Genomic DNA, 24,237 nt, shown 5'->3' with positions numbered 1-24,237 from the left:
CTGATTGTATTTCCACAATACTTGAATTGTTTCTTTCTAGCTGCTTGCAATATTTTCTCTTTCACCTGGGAATTCTGGAATTTGGCCACAATGTTCCTGGGAGTTTCTCTTTTTGGATTTCTTTCATGCGGTGTTCTGTGGATTCCTTGAATATTTATTTTGCCCTCTGGTTCTAGAATCTCAGGGCAGTTTTCCTTGATAATTTCATGGAAGATGATGTCTAGGCTCTTCTTTTGATCATGGTTTTCAGGTAGTCCCAGAATTTTTACATTGTCTCTCCTGATTCTATTTTCCAGGTCAGTTGTTTTTCCAATAAGATATTTCACATTATCTTCCATTTTTCAAATCTTCTCGCTATGTTCTGTGATATCTGTCTTTCTCATAAAGTCCTTAGCCTCCATCTGTGCCATTCCAGTTTTGAAAGATCTATTTTCTTCAGTGAGCTTTTGAATCTCCTTTTCCATTTGGCTAATTCTGCTTTTGAAAGCATTCTTCTCCTCATTGGCCTTTTGAACCTCTTTTGCCAATTGAGTTAGGCTAGTTTTCAAGGTGTTAATTTCTTCAACATTTTTTTGGTTCTCCTTTAGCAGGGAGCTGATCTGCTTTTCATGCTTCTCTTTCATCCCTCTCATTTCTCTTCCCAGTTTTTCCTCTACCTCTCTAACTTGATTTTCAAAATTCTTTTTGAGCTCTTCCATGGCCTGAGCCCATTGGGTGGGCTGGGACACAGAATCCTTGATTTCTGTGTCTTTGCCTGATGGTAAGCATTGTTCTTCCTCATCAGAAAGGAAGGGAGGAAGTGTCTTTTCTCCGAGAAAGTACCCTTCAATAGTTTTATTTCTTTTCCCTTTTCTGGGCATTCTCCCCAGCCAGTGGCTTGACCTCTGAATATTCTCCTCTCACCCACCTCACCTCCTGATCCTCCCAGCCAGCGTTTGGGGACTGAGATTCAAATGCTGCTTCCAGCCTTAGGGCTTTTGGCGGGGGCAGGGCTGCTATTCAGTGTGAGAATTAAGTTCAGATGGTCAGGTCGGGGCAGGGCCGCCTCTCAGGCACAGTTCCCTCAGGGGGTTTATGCACAGACCTTCCACAATGGATCCAGGCTCCTGCCTGCTTGGGGAGCCCCTGTCTGCAGCCGCCTCTCAGCTTCTATCTCCCGGGGAGGCCCGAGCCATGGGGGCACCCCACTCCCCTCTCGACCCGCCAAAGAGACTCTCTCACTGACCCTCGTCACCTGTGGGTGGGGGGGCTTGTGCCGCCGCTGGAGATCCCGCCCCTGAAGCCTGCTTGGATCTGTATCTCTCGGAGTCGCAGGTCTGGGATAGGCTCCGCGTCTGCAGCGCGACGGACCTTTTGCGAGAGGTTTGCAGGTCCCTCTGTGGGTGGAGGGACCCGCGTGGCCGCAGGATATCCTGTCTCCGTAGCCCACTCAGATCTTTTCCTCACAGTGTCGTGGCCGCTGCAGGGCTGCACGCAGCTCCCAGTCCCGGCGCCCAGTCCACAGCGCGAAGGATCCCCCGCGAGAGGTTTGCAGGTCTCTCCAGAACAGAAATCTCCCTCGCTCCAATATTCCGTGGCCTCTGGGTGCAGAATTCACCGTGAGTTGGTTCCCTCTAGCCGTTCTGTGGGTTGTGGGTTCAGAGCTATGTGTATGTGCGTCTTTCTACTCCGCCATCTTGGCTCCGACGGCCAGTTATATTTATTTTGATAAAAGTTTCCCAATTAAATTTGTACAATTTTCTTATTTAATACAATTTTCTTATTCAATTTCTTTCCTGTTTCTCTCAAATACATGTACAAAATTTTTTAACTTTTTAAAAAAATTTTGAGTTTGAAATTTTCCCTTTCTCTTCCTCCTCTGCCCCCTTCTTGGGAAGGCAAGCAATTTGATATAAATTATACATGTGCAGTCATGCAAAACATTTCCATATTAACCACATAGCAAAAGAAAATACATCAAAAAAAGATGAAGTTTAAAAAGTATGCTTTAATCTGCATTCAGACTTCATCAGTTCTCTGGAGGTAGAGAGCAATTTTTAACACATATCTTTTGGAATTCTCTTGAATCACTGTATTGCTGAGAAAAAATCATTCACAGTTGATCACTGTCCAATATTAATGTTATTGTGTACAATATTGTCCTGGTTCTGTTCACTTCACTTTGCATCTGTTCATTTATATCTTCCTAGGTTTTTTTTTTAATCATCCTGCTCATCATTTCTTATAGCACAATAATGTTACATCATAATCATATACTACAACATGTTGGACCATTTCCTATTTGATGGGCATCTCATCAATTTCCAATTCTTTGCCACCACAAAAACAGATGCTATAAATATTTTTGTACATATAAATCCTTTTCCTTTTCTTTCATCTCTTGATGAAATATTAGTAGGTAGTAGTGGTACTGCTGAGTCAAAGGTTATGTACTTGGGTTATACTTTGGGCATAGTTCTAAATTGTTCTCCAGAATGATTAGACCAATTTATAATTCCATCAACTTGCATTAGTGTCTCAATTTTTCCAACATTCCCTCCAAATTTGTCATTTTCTGTCATATTAATAGGCATGAAGTGGTACCTCAGTTATCTGAATTTGCATTTCTCTAATTAACAGTGATTTAGAGAATTTTTAAATGACTACAGATAACTTTGATTTCTTAATCTGAAAACTGCCTATTCATAACTTTTGCCAATTTGGGAATGACTCATATTCTTATAAATTTGACTCAGTTCTCTATATATTTGAGAAATGAGGCCATTATCCAAGAAACTTGCTAGAAAAGTTTTTTTCCCATTTTCTTCTTTCCTTTTAATCTTGGCTTCATTGTTGTTGTTCGTGCAAAACCTTTTTAATTTGATGTAATCAAAGTAATCCATTTTACATCCCATCAGGCTCTCTACCTTTTGTTAGGTTGTCAATACTTCCCTTATCCATAGACCTGACAAATAAAACTTTCCACATTCCATCAATTTATTTATGGTATCACCCTTTATGTCTAATGTACCCACTTTGACCCTACCTTGTTATATAATGTGAGATGTTAGTCTATACGCTAGTTCCTGCAAAACTGCTTTCCGGTTTTACAAGTAATTTTTGTAAAATACTGAGTCCTTGTCTCAAAAGCTTGGATCTTTGGGTTTATCAACACTAGACTGCTATTGTCATTTATTACTGTGTATTGTGTACATAATCTATTCCACTGATCTATGACTCTATTCAGTAACCAGTACCATATTGTTTTGATGATTACCACTTTATAATACAATTTGAAATCTGATATGGCTAGATTAACATTTTCTTAACATTTCCCTTCCTTTACATTTTTTTCATTGATTCCCTTCATATTCTTGATGTTTTGTTCTTCCAGATGAAATGTTTTATTTTTTCTCACTCTATAAAATAGTACTTTAGTAGTTTTGTATGGCACTGTATGTTAATTTAGGGAGAACTGTCGTTTTTATTATATGGTTCAGCTTATCCATGACCAGTTATTTCTCCAATTGTTTAAATTCAGTATTTCTGTTTAAAGTTTTGTAATTGTGTTCATATAGTTTCTGGATTTGTCTTGGCAGGAAGACTCCCTACTATTTTATACTCTCTGTAGTTAATTTAAGATTAATGATTTATGTGGGCTTATTTTCTATCCTGCAACTTCACTAAAGTTTTTAACTATTTCAAGTAGTTTTTTAATTGATTCTCTAAGTATATCAAATCATCTTCAAACAGTGATGGTTTTGCTTCCTCATTGTTTATTCTAATTTCTTCAATTTTTTTCTTCTTTTACTACTAAACTCTGAAATCTGTATTTCTAGTACAATATGGAATGATAGTGGTGATAATCGGCATCCTTGCTTCACCCCTGATCTTAATAGAAAAATTCTAGTTATCCCCATTACAGATAATGTTAGGTGATTATTTTAGATAGGAAACATTTATCATTTTAAGGAAAGTCCCACTTCTTCCTATGTTTTCTAGTATTTTTAATAGGAATGAGTCCTTTATTTTGTCAAAAGCTTTTTTCTGCATCTATAGACAATCATATGATTTTTTATTGTTTTTATAATTGATGTGGTTAATTAATTTTAAATTTTAATTTTTAAGGAATTATTTTCTTCAATGACCCTTTTCCATTTGGTCAATTCTGTTTTTAGGGAGTTCTTTTCTTCAGTGAATTTTTGTGCCTTTTTCACCACAAGGCCAATCATGCTTTTTAAGGCAGAATTCTGGGTTGATTTTGTTTGGGGGTGGGGAGTTCCCTTTTGTTAAAATTAAGCTGTTAATTCACTTTTCATAATTTTATTGCATCACTATCATTTCTTTTCCCAATTTTCCCTCTATTACTCTTATCTCTTTGTTTAACTCTTCCAAGCAATAATTTTATAACTATGTAAGTAAAGAAAATATGAATCAACAATACAATTGAAGTTAAATACATAGGATGACTATTACTACCTTGATTTAAGTTAATATGCACAGTTTTTCCTTTTTAAAACAACCTGTAAATAACAGGTGTCTATGATGAAATTAATCACTTTATTTTTTCATTTTATTATTTGAATACTTATTCTTGTCAATAGAAAGCAAAATAACAATTTAAAAACCACATTTCAAGTGCTTTTATATTCAAAAATCTATGAAGAGTTGATAAACTGTATAACTGCAAGATCAATTTCCCAATAAATATATTTGATAAGCATACCTTATACCTTTTGTCCAAGTCTCTGATTAAAATGTTAAATAGCAAAGAGCCAAGATTCCTCGGATACTCCACTGAAGACCTCCTCTCTTGTAGAGAATGAACCATTAACCACTACTCTTTGAATCATTCTACCAGTTTTGAATATCTCTGATTTTCTTATCAATTAGTGTATGACTTCATGAGAAAAGTATTCATGAAGCCATGCTGGCTCTGTGTCACCACTGTTGATGGTTCAACAACCATCTTCTAATGATCCTTTCTAGAATATTTCCAGTAATCAAAGTCAAATTCCATACACTATATTGTTTGCAAACTGTTCTTTTTCCCCTTTTTGAAAATTGAGATATTAGTCTTTATCCAATCTTGTGGAACCTCTCCTGTTTTCCATCTTTCAAATATTACTGACAGTGGTTCAGCAATTACATCTAACAGTTATTTCAGGATCAGAGCAAGTAAGTCATCTAGGCCAGTTGACTTGTACTTATCAAGGAAGTCAGGTGTTTTCTCTCTCTCCTTATTTATCTTGCGTATCAATTCCAAGTTAGTCATTCTTTGTTCTGTCATTTTCAGAGTAATGATCCTTTGCAGAGGAAACAAAAAAATAATACTTGAGAATCTCTGCTTTCTCCCTCTTCTCAGTTATTACCACCCCACCTGCCCCAAACAAAGGTCATATCTCTGCTTTGAGTTTCTTTTTCTACCAATGAGGCTAAAAACCAAAAAGAAAAAAGTTCACTTTGGTTGTCCTTAGCTTCTCTCACCATTTCAGCTCAGTCTAGGCTTTAAAATTACTATTTTTTTTTTTTTTAGGAATGCACTAGAATTTTTAGGAATTTTCTATTACCTGACCTTAGTTCTGTTTTCTGCACATTTTCTTTTTAAAATCTAAGTCAGCTATTGATTTCCCTGTAGATTCACATTGGTTTCTTCAGACAATTCCCATCTTCCCCCTCATTGGAATTATTTACCTTTCTGCTCTTAAAATTTCTTTCTAAAATATCTCCAACCCTCTCCTGGGTTCACTTCCCCTGAAGCATTTTAGACTATAGGATCCTGCCCATTTTTCCTCCAAACTCTCTGAAATCTGCTTTCCTAAAATCTACGGTGCATATAAACTTATGCTAAGATTTCCTCTTCCCTACCAAAAACTCTAGGTTACTCCCAGTAATGTAAAGATCTTCCCTGCCCATTAACAGGCCTCAGATGGAGCCCATTAAGGGAAGCTTGATTAGGGAAGGTTTGTTTTTTAGGAAGGCCCATATCTTTTGTTAACTGCTAACAAGGAACCGGATCTGAGGGTCATGATGATATACTCTGAGGTGAAGTTTTGCTTAGGGGGCTTACTCTTTGGAAGAAGTTTCACGTGTCAGATGAGACTCTGGGTAGCCGCTAAGGAGGGCTCTGAAAACCCAGGTGTTGGTGCTTCTCTCTCTGGTAACTACGTATGCATGTAATAGTCAGACAGTTGGATCTGTCTGTTGATCTGTGATGTATGTATTGTTTATGGTCAGACAGTTAGAAGCCCTGGCTGTTGGTTTATTTCTCTGCTTGTATTTTCTCTGTTGGTGAATGTAATTAAAGAAGATGGTTGACTCCCTTTAAGTTGCTTTCCTTAGAAAAGCAGATCTAAGAACCTGTGACAGCAGGTCATCCTGGATATGTATCAGGGTGCTTGCTGCTACCCTCCCCTATAACTTCTCTAAGGTTCTCATCATTTCCATTCTAGCAACTAGCTCCTCTCTGTTAGTAAGAATCAAATCTAGAATTGAATTTCCTCTTGTTGGTTCCTCTAACTTCTAAAGGACAATGTTACTAGTTAGGCTTCCAAGAAGTTATTAACTGCTCTGCTTCTGACAAAGAGTAGGAGGGAATCATGCATGGGGGAGGAGGTATTGAGAAGCAATGTAAGCACTCAGTGGCACACTAGTAGGCAGTTTATTACTCACAAGCATCCAGCAACCTCAGCTTACATACAGAAGGATGCATATCCCAATCCAGAGCCAAAATTTGCTAGGTCTCTGTCTAACCACTATTGCTGGACAGATTCACAGGGACAGAGTAGGAGGTGGATCTTAATGGCAGTCAATTAACAGGCTCTCAGGACTAAGATCCCCTGATCAACCACAAAGACACTGATGAATAAAGTTGGCTATTCTTACATATTATATTAAATGAAATTTGCTAAGCTGATAATCTGCTAACTTTGCATTCCTCATTCTAAGTATAGTTGACAAAGTCACTTGTTGAGTACATACACAGAAACCTCCCCGTATATAGATAGATCAATTAATGGTCAAACATGGAGTCACTCTTCTCAGCTGGGGTCTAGCAATAGGTCAATCTGCACAGAGAGCCCAGCTGATGTCTGGATAATTGAAGTCTCCTATCAGTACAATGTCATACCTCTGGGCTAGGGTTGTTATTTGTTTCCCAACTCCTCATATACTTTCTCTTTCTGTCCAAGTAGTCTTTAGAATATTCTATGAAAAATGCTGTTTTGTTTTCCCTCTCCTTTGACCTTACCCAAATACTCTCTTATGATATTTTCACCCTCTGGTTCTTATATTTCCTCACATAAGTATTCCTTCTTAACATACAATGGGACTACAAGCACCCTATTTTTACCTACCCTATTTCTTTTGAATAATACATATTCATCTAGAGTTATAGTGCAACATTAAGTTTTATCTCACTAAATCTCAGGGAGACCAACAAGCTCAACTTTGCCTCACCTTGTTAGCACCTCCTGTTCCTGATTTGTTGTCTAAACTTTGGATACTGGGATATAGACCTTTCAGGCCTCTGATTTTACTAATGGATCTTTTCTAGAATTCTGTCTCTTATGAACTTCTGGATTTTATCAACCGTAATTCTTTTGTCTGTAGTTTTAACTTAAGATATATGCGTAAGCTCTTTTTTCTTCATTCCCATCTTTTTTAGTTCAAAAACCTTTCAATTTGATTTGTAGAAATATGGCAAATACATATTTACTGTCCTTTTGTCAGTAAGCTTCATGACTGGCCAGTAATTTTTCTACTTTGTATTATAAACTATGATCAAGAAATCTGAATTCCCAGATCCAAAAAGATCTTGAAAATCTAAAGCATTGGGCTAAATCTATAACCCACCTTCTTAACCAGCTACTCAGTTTCCAAATTATTTTTTCTCTTCTGAATCCCTTGTCTTTAATGGGCAACAATGAGGAAAGCCCATGGACCCATGATCATTAGTGTCTTGCCCAAGTCTTTATAACACTGGCAATACTTTTTAGATTTCTCTTACAAGTGTCATTTGTGCCCACATGGATTACCAGAAGTGGGTAGTTGTTATTTGTATGGTTATATCTTGGAAAGCTCTATTATGTCTTGGATAGATATCAAAGGATGATAAATGATTTCTCTATTATTGTTTTCAGGTCGATAAATAGCTGCCACAGTAACCTGGGGCAAGTACCTCTGTTCTCATCTTCCTCTCTCCCTGGATAATTTTTCACCTGATGACTTTTATGGCTCTAATATAGCATTCTTGAGTTACTCTCCAAACCATCTATCTCCTTTTCAAGAAAAAAACCTCAAATCAGATAACCTCTAATTGTGCAGTTTGGGAATTTTCATCTCCAACTGCCTTTCACACATCTAAAACTAGATATCCAGTAGACATCTTAAATTTAACCTTTGCATAACCAAACTCATCATCTTTCCCCCTAAACTCCTTTCCTATCTTCCCCATTACTATAGAGGGCAACACCATCCTCCCAATCTCTCAGGCTTAAACCTAGCAGTCATCCTGGATTCCTCACTATCGCTCACTTATATCCAAACTGTTGCCAGGCCTGCCAATTTTACCTTTGCATCATCTCTCAAAAATGCCCCCTTCTCTCCATCACTCTCGTGCAGACCCTCATCACTTCGCACCTGAACTATTCAACAGTCTGCTTGTGGGTCTGTCTGTGTCAAGTCTCTCCGTACTCCAATCTATCCTCCATTCAGTCGCTAAAATAATTTTCCTAAATTGTGAGTCTGATAATATAGGTATCACCTTAGGAGAGCTACATAGCACTTTTTACTTAATATTTCTTTTCCATGCTTCCTTATTTTCCCAAAAAGTTAGGCAAAGATTACAACATCCCCCCAACATTAGCCACTCCAACTGTCCAACTGCCCTATGTGGCATTCCTAGTTTCCACCTCTGTGTGTGTGTGTGTGTGTGTGTGTGTGTGTGTGTGTGTGCATGTGTGTGTGTGTATCTTCTCTCATGGTAGTCACAAATTTTTCTTTCAATATATTCTTTTTTTTTTTTTTTGGAAGGAAGGAAAAATACTAGGGAAAAACATGCATGCCTCACCATACAGGCACCAGACAGACTCACCCTTCCTCTCAAATTGCCTTCTGCCTCTCAAATTATGCACCTAAATGCTACCATTCATGTTGTTGTTCATTCTTCATACTTGAAGAGGACCAAAACGACATCATGATTTTGGGGTCAAGGTATGGTGTGTTCAAATATGGCTGATCAGATCAATATGAGATCAGAAGGCTCTACCATAGATCAGGCACAAATAATCTGTTTGAACATTTGGGATGTGTTTAGATTTGCTCATCTCACATTTCTTTTGAGCTACTGCAATTCCGCTTCGCTCACAGAACAAAAGCTCCTTCTTTAATACAGGCATGCCATCCTGGGCAGTCCTATGCCAGCATCTCCCATGTCTCACAATCCATAGAGTTCTTCAAAGACCTTGAAAATGTCCTTGTGTCCCTTCTTCTGACCTCCATGTGAATGCTTGTCTTGTGTTAGTTCTCTGTAAAAAAAAGTCTTTTACGGTAAACATATGTTTGGCATTCTGGCAACCTGGCCAGTCCATCAGAGTTGTGTTCTATACAATAGTTTGAACGCCTGTCAGTTTAGCTCAAGGGAGGGCCTCAGTGTCTAGTACCTTATCTTTCCAGATAATCTTCAGAATCTTCCTAAGACAATTCAAATAAAAGTGGTTCAATTTTCTGGCATGGTGTTGGTAGATTCTCTAGGTTTCACAGGCATACAATAAGGAAGTCAGCACAATGGCTCTGTAGACCTTCAGTCTGGGAGGCAACTCTTCTCTCCCATACTTTATATGGAGCCTCACAAACACTGACCTAGCTCTCTCAATGCATGCATCAATCTCATCATCCCTGGAAAGTATACTGCCAAGTTAAGTCAACTTATCCGCAGCATTCAAAATTTCTCCATTTGACATAAACAATGGTTCCATGTATGGATGGTGTGGTGCTGGTTGGTGGAGAATCTGTTTTTTCTAGAGTCGTCAGACCAGAATTAGAACAAACAGCAGAAAATCAGTCCATATTCTATTGCATCTCAGTCTCAGAGGCTGCACTGAGTACACAATCATCTGCAAACAAAAAGTCAAATATCAACTCTCCCTCCATTTTAGTCAGCTTGTAATCTTTTCAAGTTAAATAGTTTACCATCAGTGCGGTAGCTGACCCTAATGCCGTTTTTATCCTCATTGAAGGTATCTGATAACACTGCAGAAAATGTGCTAAAAAAGCATGAGAACTAGCACACAGGTTTGCTTTATTCCACTGGGAAAGTGCAAGAGTGTTGTCCTTTATCCAGAACCCATGCAACCATACTATCATGAATATGTATGAATAGTATGCATTTCATACTATCATGAAACTGGTGTACAATACTAACGAACTTCTCTGGGTGACCAAAATTTCTCCATGATTCAAGCCTTGGTCAGGCCAACACACATTGTTTATTTATTTTGCCATTCACGTAAAAAGAATCTATTACTGAATCATCGGTAAAATGTGTATTTGGATGGCTTTTTCCTAACCTAGGGGAACAGCGAATTACACTTTGTTTTGTAGTGCTTCTCTTTCTTTATATTTGTAGTATAACCGTTAGAAGTTAGAGGTTTAATCTATATTCATTTAACAGAATGAAGTTAAATGACTGTCCTACATGGAGATTATACTTACATATTTGACCTCAATTAGCCTCATGTTCTGAGCTACCTCAAGTCACAGGGTAAATAATGACAATGTAATTTTAATTAAAATTTTTCATTCCCTCAATGCCTCTATCTTATCTCTCTCTAGACAAACTTTTGTTCCTTATGCAACAGAGACTTTATATGAACCTTATCTTTTAAAATATGCCAGATTGATAATTCATCTACTTCTCTTCAGACAATGGTTTAACTCTCCTTTTATAATAAAAATTCCATCGTTATAGACAGGATTACTTTTTAATCCCTCCTGTCTATAGGTGGATGCCATAAACGTTTTTCCTACACAGTCACAACAAAAAGCACATTTTCCCCCCAACAATTCAGCTGTCAATAAGAAGTGTTTTGCCTGCCAAAATTGGAAAACGAAAGTTCTCTTTTCCTACTTAAATAGAACAATAAATTCATTTACTGAAGTTTAGGCAAGTGCCTCCAATTCCAGGGAACTACCCATCATGTGGTTAGCGGTTTCAGCAATAAATAACATTCTTATCAGTTTGTTAATCATCTCAGCATCTATGCTTTAAAGGATAGCAAATACTTCAACAATTTAAATCCTAAAGCAGGCATTTATCTAAAAGAAAGGACACAAGGTAAGAAAGACAACTTCACAAGAGCAACAACTAGAAATGGATATACTTTACTGGGTCATGTGATGATAACAGGGTCACTCTTCAAGCTGAGTGCATATCATTATATCTAATAACAGTTTGAAAAAGCTAACTAAAACAAAATACAGCTGAAAGAAGCTTAGAGATCTATTTCAGGCTCCTCATTTTACAGATGAATAAACTAAAAGTCCTTAGAGGCAAAGTAATTTGCCCAAGATCAGGCATTAAGCCAAGCAGAGACTCTCCAGGAAAGACCTATAGTGGTGTGGAAGTAACCTAGGTCACCACAGCTGTGTCGGCAGAGTGAGCTCCAGCAGATCTCACAAGAAAGAAAAGATTCAAGAAAGGACCCAGACTGGCTAAGAACAGAGAGGTTCATCACAGACTAAACACAGGGCAGTGTATTTTTCAACTACAGTAATCCTCAAAGATCATGTACTAGGCGACTGAGGGGTTGCAATGTTGGCAATACCACAGATTCAAGACTGAGAACTGAAAGAGATCTCCAGGTCCTCTACTATGAATGCACAATCTCCATTGTGAGCTCTTGGGAAATGCTCTACAAATAAGCAAGACAACTCCTGCCCACAAGGCACTTATTAAGATTTTAATGTGGAGAGATAACACACATGAGGAAAGGCTGGCAAGAAGGGATAGTCTGATTTTGGATAGTATGGTGAGTAGACCAAAATACCCTTTCCAGCTTCCAGAGCTGGAAGGGAAAAGAGTGAGGCTATGAGTGAGCAGCACAGCATCAGGGGAAGAAACAGAGTAAAGTGGAGGACAGCTGAAGACGAACAGCTCAGGTGTAGTGGAAGACAGAGAAAACCTCCAGTACTGTCAGAATGGTGGGATGAGAGGGAAAGAGAGATAAAGCATTCTAGGCATTAAATAGAAAATGTTAAGTCTTCCAGGGCTTGGTTTCTGGTTTGGGAAGACAGGTATCTACTCCACCCCTCTCACTTTACAGATAAGGAAACTGAGGCCTGGCAAAGTTAAGTGAGTGGTCCAATGTCCCAAAGGTAGTGAGTAGCTAAGCTAGGATTTGAACCCAAAGCCTCTGATTCAAAAAGTCCCTAGTCTTTCCATTGTACCATGCTGTGAAGGGAATAACCATACTCATAATAATTTTTTAAAAAGAAGGGGTTAAGGAATAGTTTGAAGTCTGAGTGAAAACTATAGCAACTATACACTGGCTCCAAATTCTTCAAGAAATCCAGTATTACCAAGGGACATTCCCTCAGATAATATAAGACATAATATTATTTTTGTTTGCTGAATTTTAGACAAATTAGGGAATACTCCTCATGATTTTCCTCCCTAAAATTTGATTTTTTTGAGTCTTTCATCCTGAGTATGTCAGGAGCCCTGAGAAAGCAGCAAAATACTAAGCATACACCCCTGAACTAAAAATTTTTTCTCAATTTGATGCATGGTTTATTATTCTAAGGCATGTGTTAAAATTAATTTCATCTATTCAAATAGAGACTACATGGTTCCTGTGAAAATTCCAGTTCCTGCTTCATCTTCAATTTTCCTCACTTTCCTCAAAAACTTTTCCTTTCGGCTTTACACATCTGACTCCTTTCTTAATGACTTCTCCTTTGTAGGATCTGTAGTCTACACAAGGAATTGACCAAAGAGATGCAATTTATCTGGGGGCAATACAACTTTAAAGGCAAAACACAAAAAAAGATTCTCAAGGTATTTCAAATAGGGGAAGATTCCCAAAGAATGAAAAGATCAAAAGAATGCTTTCTACCAAAGAAAGAATTCGACCAACAGTACAGCAGCACTAACCATATCCCTATTTTCTCATCTTTATTTAAAAAAAAAAGAGAATGAAATGCATTGATAGTATCTCCAGCAAAAATATGAAAAGGAACAAGCAGAATTTTTGCAAACGGTTTTCTATAGCAGACACATCTTTGTTCATACAACTAAGAAACATATAGACTATAAGACCCACTCTATTTATTGATATTTTTAATGATTTAGTAAAATGAAATGTGCCATTGAAGGTTCTCCTCAGACTGAAATCCTGTAAGAATAAACATTATAAAATATATATATGATATATATATAGATATATAGATATAAATGCAGAGGTAACTTTGGTGAACAATCTAGTGATTGTTAGCAATGTATGAAAGTGGGACACCCATACTCATTTAAGGTGTTTGCAGAGTCCAAATAAAAGGATTACTTACTAATGGTGAGACTCTCTAAATGTTCTTATTCAGAGGCTGACAATTGTACTCACTGAACTGAATTTTGGAGCATTACAAATCCTTTTCAATGAAACTCATAGGAATGTGAAAGACACTGGTTTAGCCACCCACAGTGAAAAAACAAATCAAATGCAAAATACATATTGTCAAGAAAATGACACATAGTTAGATGAGTAGTCCCATTGACATAAATCCTATATAGGCACTGCAGATGAACAATAATAAGCTAGTCAGAGAATTAATTAGGAAGTAAGAGATTAGGCTAGATTTCACTTGGGAAATTGTGCAGAACTGTCGTGGATTTCATCAGCTCCTTTCCACAAAGCCCATCTTTATAGTATGAATATTCCCTCCAAATGATGATACATGGCTGAGAAGCATAGAATACTAATACTGAAAGAATCAAAGTTACAAAGCGATAAGTAGGCAGTAGAATATTACCAGTGACGACCTGGGTGAAAGAAATAGCATGAGAAACATGCTATTTTTCACTTTCTTTTATTTTTTTTCTATTATTTGAGAATTCTTGTACAAAATGACTAATGTGGAAATGTTTTACATGCTTGTACATATATAACCTATATCTGATTGCTTACTGTCTCAAGGAGGAGGGAGGACAGGGAAAGAGGGAGGGACAGAATTTGGAACTTAAACTTTAAAAAAAATGTTAAGAAAAGAAATAGCATGAAAACATTATCATGGACAGGGATGTCTGAGTGAAAAACCATCGAAGCTGTTCACTAGCACTATTCGGATAGTGCAAGTACTCTTCTGGCAGTTCCAAGATAACAAAAGAAACAGAATTAAGCCTCCAAAACAGTGGGTGGATCTTCCATGGATGATCTAAGGAAAGACATGGAGAAAAATCCCACAAATTGAGAAGGCATGATCCTTTTTAACGCTCTGTGAATCTCTAAATCAGGCCCGCACAACCTGTGGCCCACAGTTCATGGGCACACCAAAAGATTTCAGGCAGCCCACCAAAAAGGTAGAAGAAAACAACATTATTTCACAAGCTGCCTGAAATTGCTTGGCATGCCACAAGTGGCCCATGGGCTGCAGGTTGTGCAGACCTGCTCCAAATGTTTGTTGACTGACTATTTGCTGAAGAGACTACCCACCTGATAAAATAATGGATCTATCAAAATAAAACATAAACCTTTGCATAAGGTAAATTTCTACTTCTTCACAAACCCTCCTCGAGCCAAATAGTGGTCATTATAACTCCTTACACCATTCTCCCCTTGCCTTCCTCTAGTCTCAGGAAATGTACAAAAGGTCTGTGACATCCTTGGTGAAGAGTTACAGGGGAAGCCATGGTCACCCTCTGGAATCACTGATTACAACCACCCAATTTCTGCCTTAACCTTAAATAAATTTGACAAATGGAAATGAAGGGGACTAGAATGTCATCAAAAATAATAAGTTATTGAGGAACTACTAATAGCAGAGAGCTGGATTTTATCTCAAGGCTATTTCTTAAACCCTTTCCTAAACAGCCATCTCATAAATAGAAATAAAGACAGAAATTTACAAGAAAATCGTAATATATGTTACAATTACCTGCTTCCTGAATCTGATGTGGTGGATAGAGGAGTTTTCCGAACTTCAGATAAATCAGAAGAATCATCTATTGCATCTTGGTCCATCTCTGTCTGGAATTCCATCTTTAATTGGGGTAACAGGACTGTAGGTGAGCTTAGATCTGTGAGTATTGGTTCACTATCCTCTTCTCCTAAAAAGTTAAAAATCATGAATAAATGCTTCATTTTTTAAAAAAGAAAAATTAAGCCCTTTCTTAATGTATCACCCTGAAAAAACAATTAGCTCCTTTCAAGCTCAGAGGCAATATAACGGCCCTTTGAGTTCATATGGTTTTCTCCTCTATTCCTTTAGGGAGTTTATATTAAACAAAAAGTGAAGTGTACAATCACAATTGCTCAAGCCTCCAGTTAAGAAAATTACTGATATCTGAGAGAGCTTTGGTTTTCTGACTTACTTTACATTTATATTTCTCTCTAACAACTGGCCTCTTTATGACTGAGGCAAAACACAGGTTATCGGAAATATCTAGGCAAAGAAGTAGTAACATACATTCCAGTGTTCACTGACTGCCAGGAACCAGGAGGGAATGCTGGTAATAAGTAGATCTTTTCCCAAAATGGACACCAGTCCTTGAACAGGCAGCCTCAGCTCAACTCCTTGGCTGTGAGATGAATACAGGGTCTCACTCTCTCCATCCCCATCAGTGCTCAATTTTACTCTCTTTCTGCCTTTGACATCTGCCCCTCTGCTGCTCTTTCTGGCTCAGGTCTCCATTGTCCCTAACACTGTTTCAGAACAGTCAAAAATTAACTGGGCTGAAAGAGCAAGCTTCCTACAGGCCCCATGGGGCATTACTATGTCCCTCACGCAGTCAGAACAGATTTCCTGGGCAATTCCTCCAATGATTTTCAAAGATATTTTGCATTTAAAGTCTTTGATTGAACAACTAAGATGTGTTCTCACATGACAAAGGTAGCTGTGCTAAACAGGAGAGATGATGTCCACCCTAACTTTCTATTTACATATACTAACTGACAACATTTTATATAACACCTTCAAGTATGGAAATTATTTTCCCAACCTCCCCTCAGACAGACCTCCAGGGGAATCTTATAAGAAGCCTTGGAGAAAGGCGTTACACAGCATGATCAGCTCCATCCACCCTGAAGGCCTATAGGACCTTCCCACAGTTCAGTGTAAGAAGGAGAGTTTTATCCCAGGCTGCACTTGGCACTTCGTCCCATCAGGTCACACTGCCTCTCATATTTCAGGGGCCTCCTGATCCTTTGTAAACCAGATGCCATTTTTTTTCACCTCCACTTCAATCTTTTCTTTGTGGAAAAAAAGAAGGTACTATAGTATGATTATTTATAATGCCTGACTCTTAGTATAAGATGAATCACTGAAAAAGTGAACTTCAACCCACAAAAAAGATCTTATTCTTCCAATGAAGCTTCTGGAATAATCACATTCCTAAGAAATTCTTTAAAAATATATTCAACAGATAAAAGAAAAAAATGTAATTAATAAACTGATCAAATGGGCAGGGATCCAAACCCCTTAGTTAAAAAAATGTGATAGCTGTCATTGATGAAAACTTGACTAACAGTATGGCCTAATAATTGGGTCCAACTCTCCATGACCTCTGCCACCTCCCAAGTTTTCTAGATCTCATAAACAGTAGATGCAACCATCATATTAACTAACAGTTAATAGTGGGGAAGAAAGTCTGAAAACATCAATAAAGAAAAGTATCCAGGTAAGATTCTTCTTTACATCTCTTGGAAGATCTCTACGAATGTAACTCAGAATTCAGCTGGTACTGTCAGAAGTAACCAACCCTGTGATATATTCTCAATTAGGTAGAACAAAGACTCCAAAAATAGAAGCTTTGAAGGATTCCTCCCCTCAAAACAGGTAAAAAAAAAAAGACCCTAAGTCCCTTTGCTAAGTATTTAGTGAGGAAGTTTCCTCCAAAGGAAAGAAGTTGTCACTATGATCCAAAAAAAAAAAAAAAAAAAACAATAAAAACTGAGCAAAAATCAAGGCAAGCATTAGCTGAAGAGAAAGAATAGAAAAGAAACAAAGAGTGGTAGATCTAAAGGTCTGAGGATAACCTATGTCCCCAGTAGTTACAGCTCCTCCAGCAAAGTTAATTAAAAGAACCTGAAGTGAAAGTGGCAACTCAAGTACTATCTCAGCATGAGATTTCTTATCACTTAACTACAAAAGTTTAAATAATATACATGCAAGTTTATATATTGCTTTCTGAAGTTTCCATATGTGCTAATACAGCATGGAGCTCATCTTTAAGGAAATTTTCTTTGCAAAAAATATTAAGTTTTCACAAACTTTAATAAAGAGTACCATGACATAGATTTTCAAGGATTTGTTGAGCTGGGAAAGTTTATGAAAGAAAGTAATTATTGAACTGTCAAGAAAAATCACTCCTAAAAACTCCAGCCATAGTCCACAAACTCAAAGCTTTTTATAAATAATGAAAGTTTATTACACTGGGAGAACATCAAATAACAAAAGAAAACCTACAGTTTCAACTAAGAAAAGCACTAACTGATACTGCCTCAATGGCTCTGAACCATCACTACTCACATAAAATTAACTGAGTTCTTTAATGTATACTAGTGAAGGGACCAAGTGGTGAAGCCAATGGGTAAAGACCCTCCTCCTGGTGCTTCTATTCTAGAAGAGAAACCTATCAGGTATACCCAGTACCAAGTGAAGCACAAGACAGCATTCACCCAGTAAAAAGAAGACAAAACGGAAAGCAGCATGGAATAATAACGTTTACTTTGTGCTTTAAGGTTTATAAGCACTTTACAATATTATTCATTTTACCTCCATAGTAACTCTGGGATGTAGCTGCTATTATCTCCATTTTACAGATAAGTAAATGAAGGCACAGATTAAGTGACTTGCCCTGGGTCTTACAGCTAATAAGTGTCTGAGGCCATATTAGAACTCAGGTCTTCCTGACTCTAAGTCCAGCATTTAAAAGACGGGCAATCCAGATACGTTTTGGGGTTTGGTTTTTTCTTTTGGCTTTCTTTTGGTTTTGTTTTCTTTTGTAAAGGCAAAGGAAAATCTACAAATAAGCTTGAATCTCAGAAGTCAATTAGACAGGTAAATGCAAAGGAACTAACAGACTTATTCCTGCCAAACACACAGAAATTCAACTTCAAACATTATGGTATAAGAGAATTTGAGTACGTCAGCGACAATGGAGTCTTCTGACTCTTGAATGGACTTTCACAAACCTCCTGGGGACAAAGATTGATCAAAGACTTATAGGAACTAAAAGTTTTGTGCCTATACTTAAATCACGTTGTAAATGATTTTACTTACTCCCAAACTAGTCCTAAGCCCAGTTCTGGGTTACAAAAAAACTTAACGAAAATGCACAAAAAACAAATATTTTTAACTTGCTAGAAAGGTCACAGTACCCCATTATTAGAGAGCATCTCAAATTTGGAAGGGACCTCAAAGGCTCTGATCCAATCCCTTCATTTTAGAAATAAGGACACTTGCATGGAGAGAGGTTAAATGTCTTGCCCAAGATCATAGAGGTATTAACGGAGACAAAATTTAAACAAAGGTCCCCTTACTCAATATTCTCCAAGTTTAATACTCTCAAATAAAATCACCCTATGATCTGGTCTGGTTCATTAGCCAAAGCTATGGTAACAGAATAAAGATATTAACCTGAAACTATAAAATGAGTAAATTTTTTAAAATGAAAGAATGTATTTCTTGTCAGCATATTAAATATTAAAAGTTTGGGACTTTTCAGCAGCATATTCCATCCCCACAATAATTACACTATTATTTTATAATAAAAATAAAAGAATTTCTTTTCAATGCAAGCTATACTAGTACCTTTAGCAATAAATCATATGTACTACAAGCTAAGTTTTTTTTATGTTACATATAAATGGTAAAAAAAAAAAAAAGTACTTATTTCTGCTTGGTATTTTTTTTCTTTGACAGTTTCTTACCCACGGTTGCTGGCAATAATCCTTCCATGGATTCATCAACCTCCTGATTTATTTCTTTAGTCAGTAGTTTGCCAGTTTTCTTGTACCGGCTTTTTACTTCATCCACTAGAAGTTTAAATTCATTCTGATGTTCTTTACCTGAAAGATAAAGATCTTCTTAAAGCAAAAAGTAAAAGAAAAAAATCAATCATCCACCATTCATACACTATGTATCCAAAAGTACATTTATTATATTAACAACACATCTTTATAGTACCTTATGGTCTGCAAAGCACTTTTCTCACAACAACCCCATAATTTAGGCTGTCAGTAGTCAAGGATCTGTGATTGTAACTGGAAATTACCTCCACCACCACAAATAGCAACCACCTACAACTTAATAACCTTAGTGTCTGAGTTGGCTGAGGCCCATCGAGGTGGAAGGGCTGGCCCAGGTTCCAACGTCTGGCTTAAAGTGTCAGAGGCAACAATGGCACCCAGTTTCCATTAAATGAAGTCCAATACTCTACTCACCATGTTCCACCATCTCTCTAAGCTAGAAAGCACAAGTATTATTTTGCCCACTTGACAAATAGGTGTAGAGAGGTAAAAGGAATTCCCTTTGGTCACAAAGCTGGTAAATGTCAAAGCTAGCATTCGAACCCAGGCCTACTAACTCCAACAATGTTCTTTCTCTACTATACTCTGCTGCTTCAAACCATAGCAGGCTAATAGGATAACTTGGTCCATGACTTAAGAATCACTTCCAACAAATTCTCAGAGGATGGAGACCATCTGGGCAATGGCATTTTGAAGGATCTATCCAATATTCATTACTTCTTCCTTTCCTTTCTCTCTTCTTACTTCTACAAGGCATAGAATTAGAAGTGAAAAGGAGATTAAAGTTCCAAAAGACCAGAATGTCTCTGAAGTGTGGAGCATGAAGAGTCAAGCTGAAGATAATTTCAGAGACTCAATAGCTCTAGACTGGGAAATGACCTTAGAGATCATCTCATCTACAAATTAAGAAACTGAGACCCAGAGAGGTTAAGTGATATGCCAAAGGTCACATGGAGAATGATAGGGTCAAGATTTGAAGCTAGATCCTCTGGCTCAAAAGCCTGTTCTTTCCAATAAACAATGCCATCTCCTATAAACACATCAGAAGCCAAGGCATCCTACTTTCCTGAGCATGGTGCTCACTAATAGTGTGACCACTGGGAAGCCCCTGAACCTCCACATACCCATCTGTAAAATGAAGGTGTTGCTCTAAAGGAGTTTAAGTTCCTACTGCTATTCCTTTGGTTCTCCTCTTTCAGTGGGTTTACTGAAAAATAAAACTGTCCCTCCTGAGTGCCCTTACGTATTCTATACTAAAAGTCTTTCTATACCCTCACTTGTTGCCAAAAATGACTGTGATGTAAAGACAAAAAGCATTAATAAAACATAATGCTGATTGAGTTTGGAGTAAGACTTGGGTTTGAATCCTCTGACATTTACTAACTGCGTGACATGGACTAGTCATTTATCCTCTATGTACCTGAGGCAATTTCCTAGGCCAGACCTCCTAATGCATAACAGATCAATGTGGGGAATTTCCTTCCACCAATTTAAATCACAGATTCTACAGTTTTCTATGGCTTACAAAATATACAATTTATCCTTTACATTCTTGGCTATTCCTAAGAGTGTGAAGGGTTTTAAAAGTAAAGCACAAGAATCTGTATTTTATCCTAGAGACAAGAAGAAGCCTTTCTCTAAACCAATTCCCTTATCAATAACAAAACATTCTTTCCAATTCTAAAATGACTATTTTTTTTTAAGATTACTTTGATATGGAAAGGATTAAAAAATAACATTACTTGAGTTGAGTACAGATTTCTCTAAGCCAAAGTTAGCCAAAAGAATAAAAGGTAAAAAGCCAAACCTATCCTCTTTCCTTTGTTCCAACATATGGCCAACTCACAAGCCAAAGCTGCGTTTTCTATCACTGCTGGGACAAGTCATAAGGATTAGGATTATAGGCTGTGGAGAATGCAGGTGAGCATATTAGACTTGTTAAAGTCAACCCCCTCATGAAGTCATTTATCAAAATACCATAAGTTTCTAAGTGATGATTAAGGTTAATGTGTCCTGAGAAAGAACACATGCTGGTCAACTTTGGAGAAGGGATTAAGTTTGGCCTCCTTAAAGCTGTAGCACGGAGTCCATAGCTCTCTTTACAAAGGTCCCTCCAAATACGGGGCAGAAACTGATCTACTCCCTAAGTCCAGAGCAGCCTCAAAACCTCACTAGGCTCCAAGCCATAGTAGCACAACAACATGTGAATTTCCTTGTTGAAACTGAGTATTATTCTCTAAAAACAATTAGATTTGCAATTATTTGTCATTTCTAAATCATCTGTTACCTAGATTTTTTAAAAACTCTTAGTTCTTTTAAATTCCTTATAAACATTATTTTCTAACCCAATGATCAAGGCCTCCACATTTCTTATAAGTAATAAAAGAACAAAATAGGACACAGTATTCTAGTAAATGCTTAGATTACCTTGTGGTTAATACAAGCTTTTAGACACCCCAGGATTATACATTATAATCTTAATATATATAGATAGTTGCTTCTTAGCAACAGTGCAATACTGAACACTCTTGTTCAACCTGTGATTCACTGAAATTCTTCTATTATACTTAGCCAAGGCACATAAACTATCCTGACACAGCTGCTGACCCTCCCTCCTTGCTCCCCCGAATTTACTATTTGTAGATCTTGTTTTCTCTCTCAAAAATACCCTTTGACTGCTCAATTTCAAGAACTAGATAATAAAACAAACCAAAATAAATTTTAGCAAGCAGGCAATATTAAAATGAGTTACAAGTTGGAAGACAGAAATTTGAAATTAAAGTGAAACTACAACACAAAATAAGATGTAATAGGCTATCAGTAAGAAAACAGCTGAGGAGGGAGCCCTGATAAGGCTATATACCGACAAAGACCATTAAGGAAAAAGTAACTCTAAAGTTGAAAAACTAAAATAAAAATGAGTCTGACAATTATACAAATAAAATGATAAATATTTTTTAAATATATCTGAGAGTAATACATAGTAGCAATGAAATTAGTCTAAGAAACAGTGTCATTGAGCGGCCTAGGGATGGCATTGAAAGTTGTCAGATATTCTTTGTTCCTATTAAAATGGCATAATAACTAATCTCACATACAGCATTCTACTTCCAGCCTCCATGCCTTGGCTGATGCTATCTCCTTGCAGTCCTAAAATGCATTTCCTCCTAACCTCTTCCTCTTGGAAATCTCTATATTCCCTTCCTTCCCCTCATCCCACCCCTATTCCCTTGGTGATCTCTTCCTCCTGAAATCCCTTTGTGCTTACTTTGTACCTACTTGTATTTACTTCTCTATATTCCCCACTCATACTTCTCCAGCCCTCAGGGAGAATATAAGCTTCTTTGGGAAAGGGACTATTTCATTTTTGGCTCAGTATTCCCAATAGGCAGTTCAGTGCCTTATCCCTAATAAATGTTCATTATTTTGTAATATATACTACCTCAGGTTCATGCTGTACATAAATCTCTTGGCATCTCATCTCTTACTATTTATTTAACAAAATGAGAAGAATCCAATTCTCTCTCACGGTGATTCTTTGAACACTATTATTCACAAAGTACTTTGGGCTAAGTACAAAGTGAAAAGTGCCATCATTATTAATAGAACAGAAACTCAGAGACCCACAAGAGAAGAAGGATGACTTTAGCCAAGTAAATACTTTAAATAAATCAAATCCACTTCAGCATAAGACTAAGATTCACAAAAAGCTGTATAATACAACTTTCCAAAATTGAAGGTCCATAATTAAACACTCACTTTGAAATTATGCTAAAATGAACAATGAAAATTGCACCAAAAAGGAAGTAACCCAAGTTCATACCGCAAAAAAATAAAATTACATTACTTACGATATTTACTGTGAATGTCATCTATTTCTTTTTCTGTCTGGTTCTTTGTAAATACCATGACCTGAAACCATTAAATAAAACTTAGCAAAGGCAAACAGAATGACAGGAAACCAAAATGAATGCCATATGCTATAAAATCTCAAACGAAATGTTTTAAAACAACAAAGTAATAAATTCTTTCTGCCATACTCAGAAAAAGTAATTCCATCAAAATAAAGTTTTAGTGACCAAAATACAATACCATACTGATAGAAAGTTTTTTCTTATTACTAAAGATCACATTACGAATGGATTTCACTTTGGGCATGATTTTCTTATAGCATTCCTTTGCAAATGCATATTCTTAAATAAACCAAATTTTCTGTTCTGTGAAATAGTATTTTTCTGTTATTTTATCATAGACACTTAAAAAATATTTATACCTAGAAAGTTGATAAACATTATTTTCTTAACGAAGATAGCTTGTTCCTCTTTATCACCCACTTCTAACCCTTTCACCAAATCAAGGCCATAGTAAAAGAACACTGATTCTTTCTCTTAAAAAGTGTTAATACAGGCTACCTTTCTAAAGTATGCTACAAACACCCAACAAATTTCTCTTTCCACTTTCCACTTCTTGAACTACTCCCAGTATCTATGATTTCATTAGTGTGGGCAGAAAAAGAGAGGGTAGGAAAAAAAAGGAGAAAAAAAAGAAATTTACATGACAATTTTGTTGTATATTTGAAAAGAATAGCATGGTGTGCACACCAGATTTGCAGTTTTATATGCAATCATCATTTTTATTGTACTATGTAATGAAAATGCTTGTTTTATTCCTTAAATATGTATTAATGTAATTGTAAAAAGAGAAATGGGAAAAGAAAATAAAAGAGAAACTAAGTTATCTCCACATCTCAATGAAGAAATTAGACTTCAGAGGATGCTATCCTTATAAAAGATTAAAAAAGAATTGAATCACTTTAGTTACTAATGAAAGGAGGAAGAAATTATACTACTACTACTGCTACTACTACTAATGTTGTTGTTTGTCCTTCACTTTTGAAGAAGATCGATGACACCACAATACTGGACTCAGGGTAAGGTATGTTCGGCTGTGGATGACCAGTCCAATACAAGTTTGGAAGAATGAAGTAGTAGATGATGAGAGAGGTCTTGATTTGATG

The 24,237-nt window shown here is 36.9% G+C and overlaps 1 protein-coding gene across 6 annotated transcripts in view; it reads right to left on the bottom strand.

The window, feature by feature from the left end:
- Positions 1-24,237, bottom strand: part of RAD18 (RAD18 E3 ubiquitin protein ligase) — a 103,090-nt gene that overhangs the window by 33,903 nt on the left and 44,950 nt on the right. For 3 of the 6 annotated variants that reach the window (XM_072598589.1, XM_072598590.1, XM_072598594.1), the window contains exons 8-10: positions 23,072-23,132; positions 19,122-19,259; positions 15,127-15,298 (exon numbers count right to left, since the gene is read on the bottom strand). In XM_072598589.1, coding sequence (XP_072454690.1) covers positions 15,127-15,298; positions 19,122-19,259; positions 23,072-23,132 — 371 coding nt within the window. Of the gene's footprint in view, positions 1-1,967; positions 10,095-14,045; positions 14,407-15,126; positions 15,299-19,121; positions 19,260-23,071; positions 23,133-24,237 lie in introns of those variants that run through there. The other 3 variants (XR_011964715.1, XM_072598592.1, XM_072598591.1) reach the window with 3 other exon arrangements.

Source organism: Notamacropus eugenii, chromosome 3 (assembly GCF_028372415.1).
Source record: "Notamacropus eugenii isolate mMacEug1 chromosome 3, mMacEug1.pri_v2, whole genome shotgun sequence".
NCBI classification, from domain to species: domain Eukaryota; kingdom Metazoa; phylum Chordata; class Mammalia; order Diprotodontia; family Macropodidae; genus Notamacropus; species Notamacropus eugenii.
The sequence above is the reverse complement of the archived record's forward strand: the minus strand, read 5'-3'. Positions and strand labels throughout refer to the sequence as shown.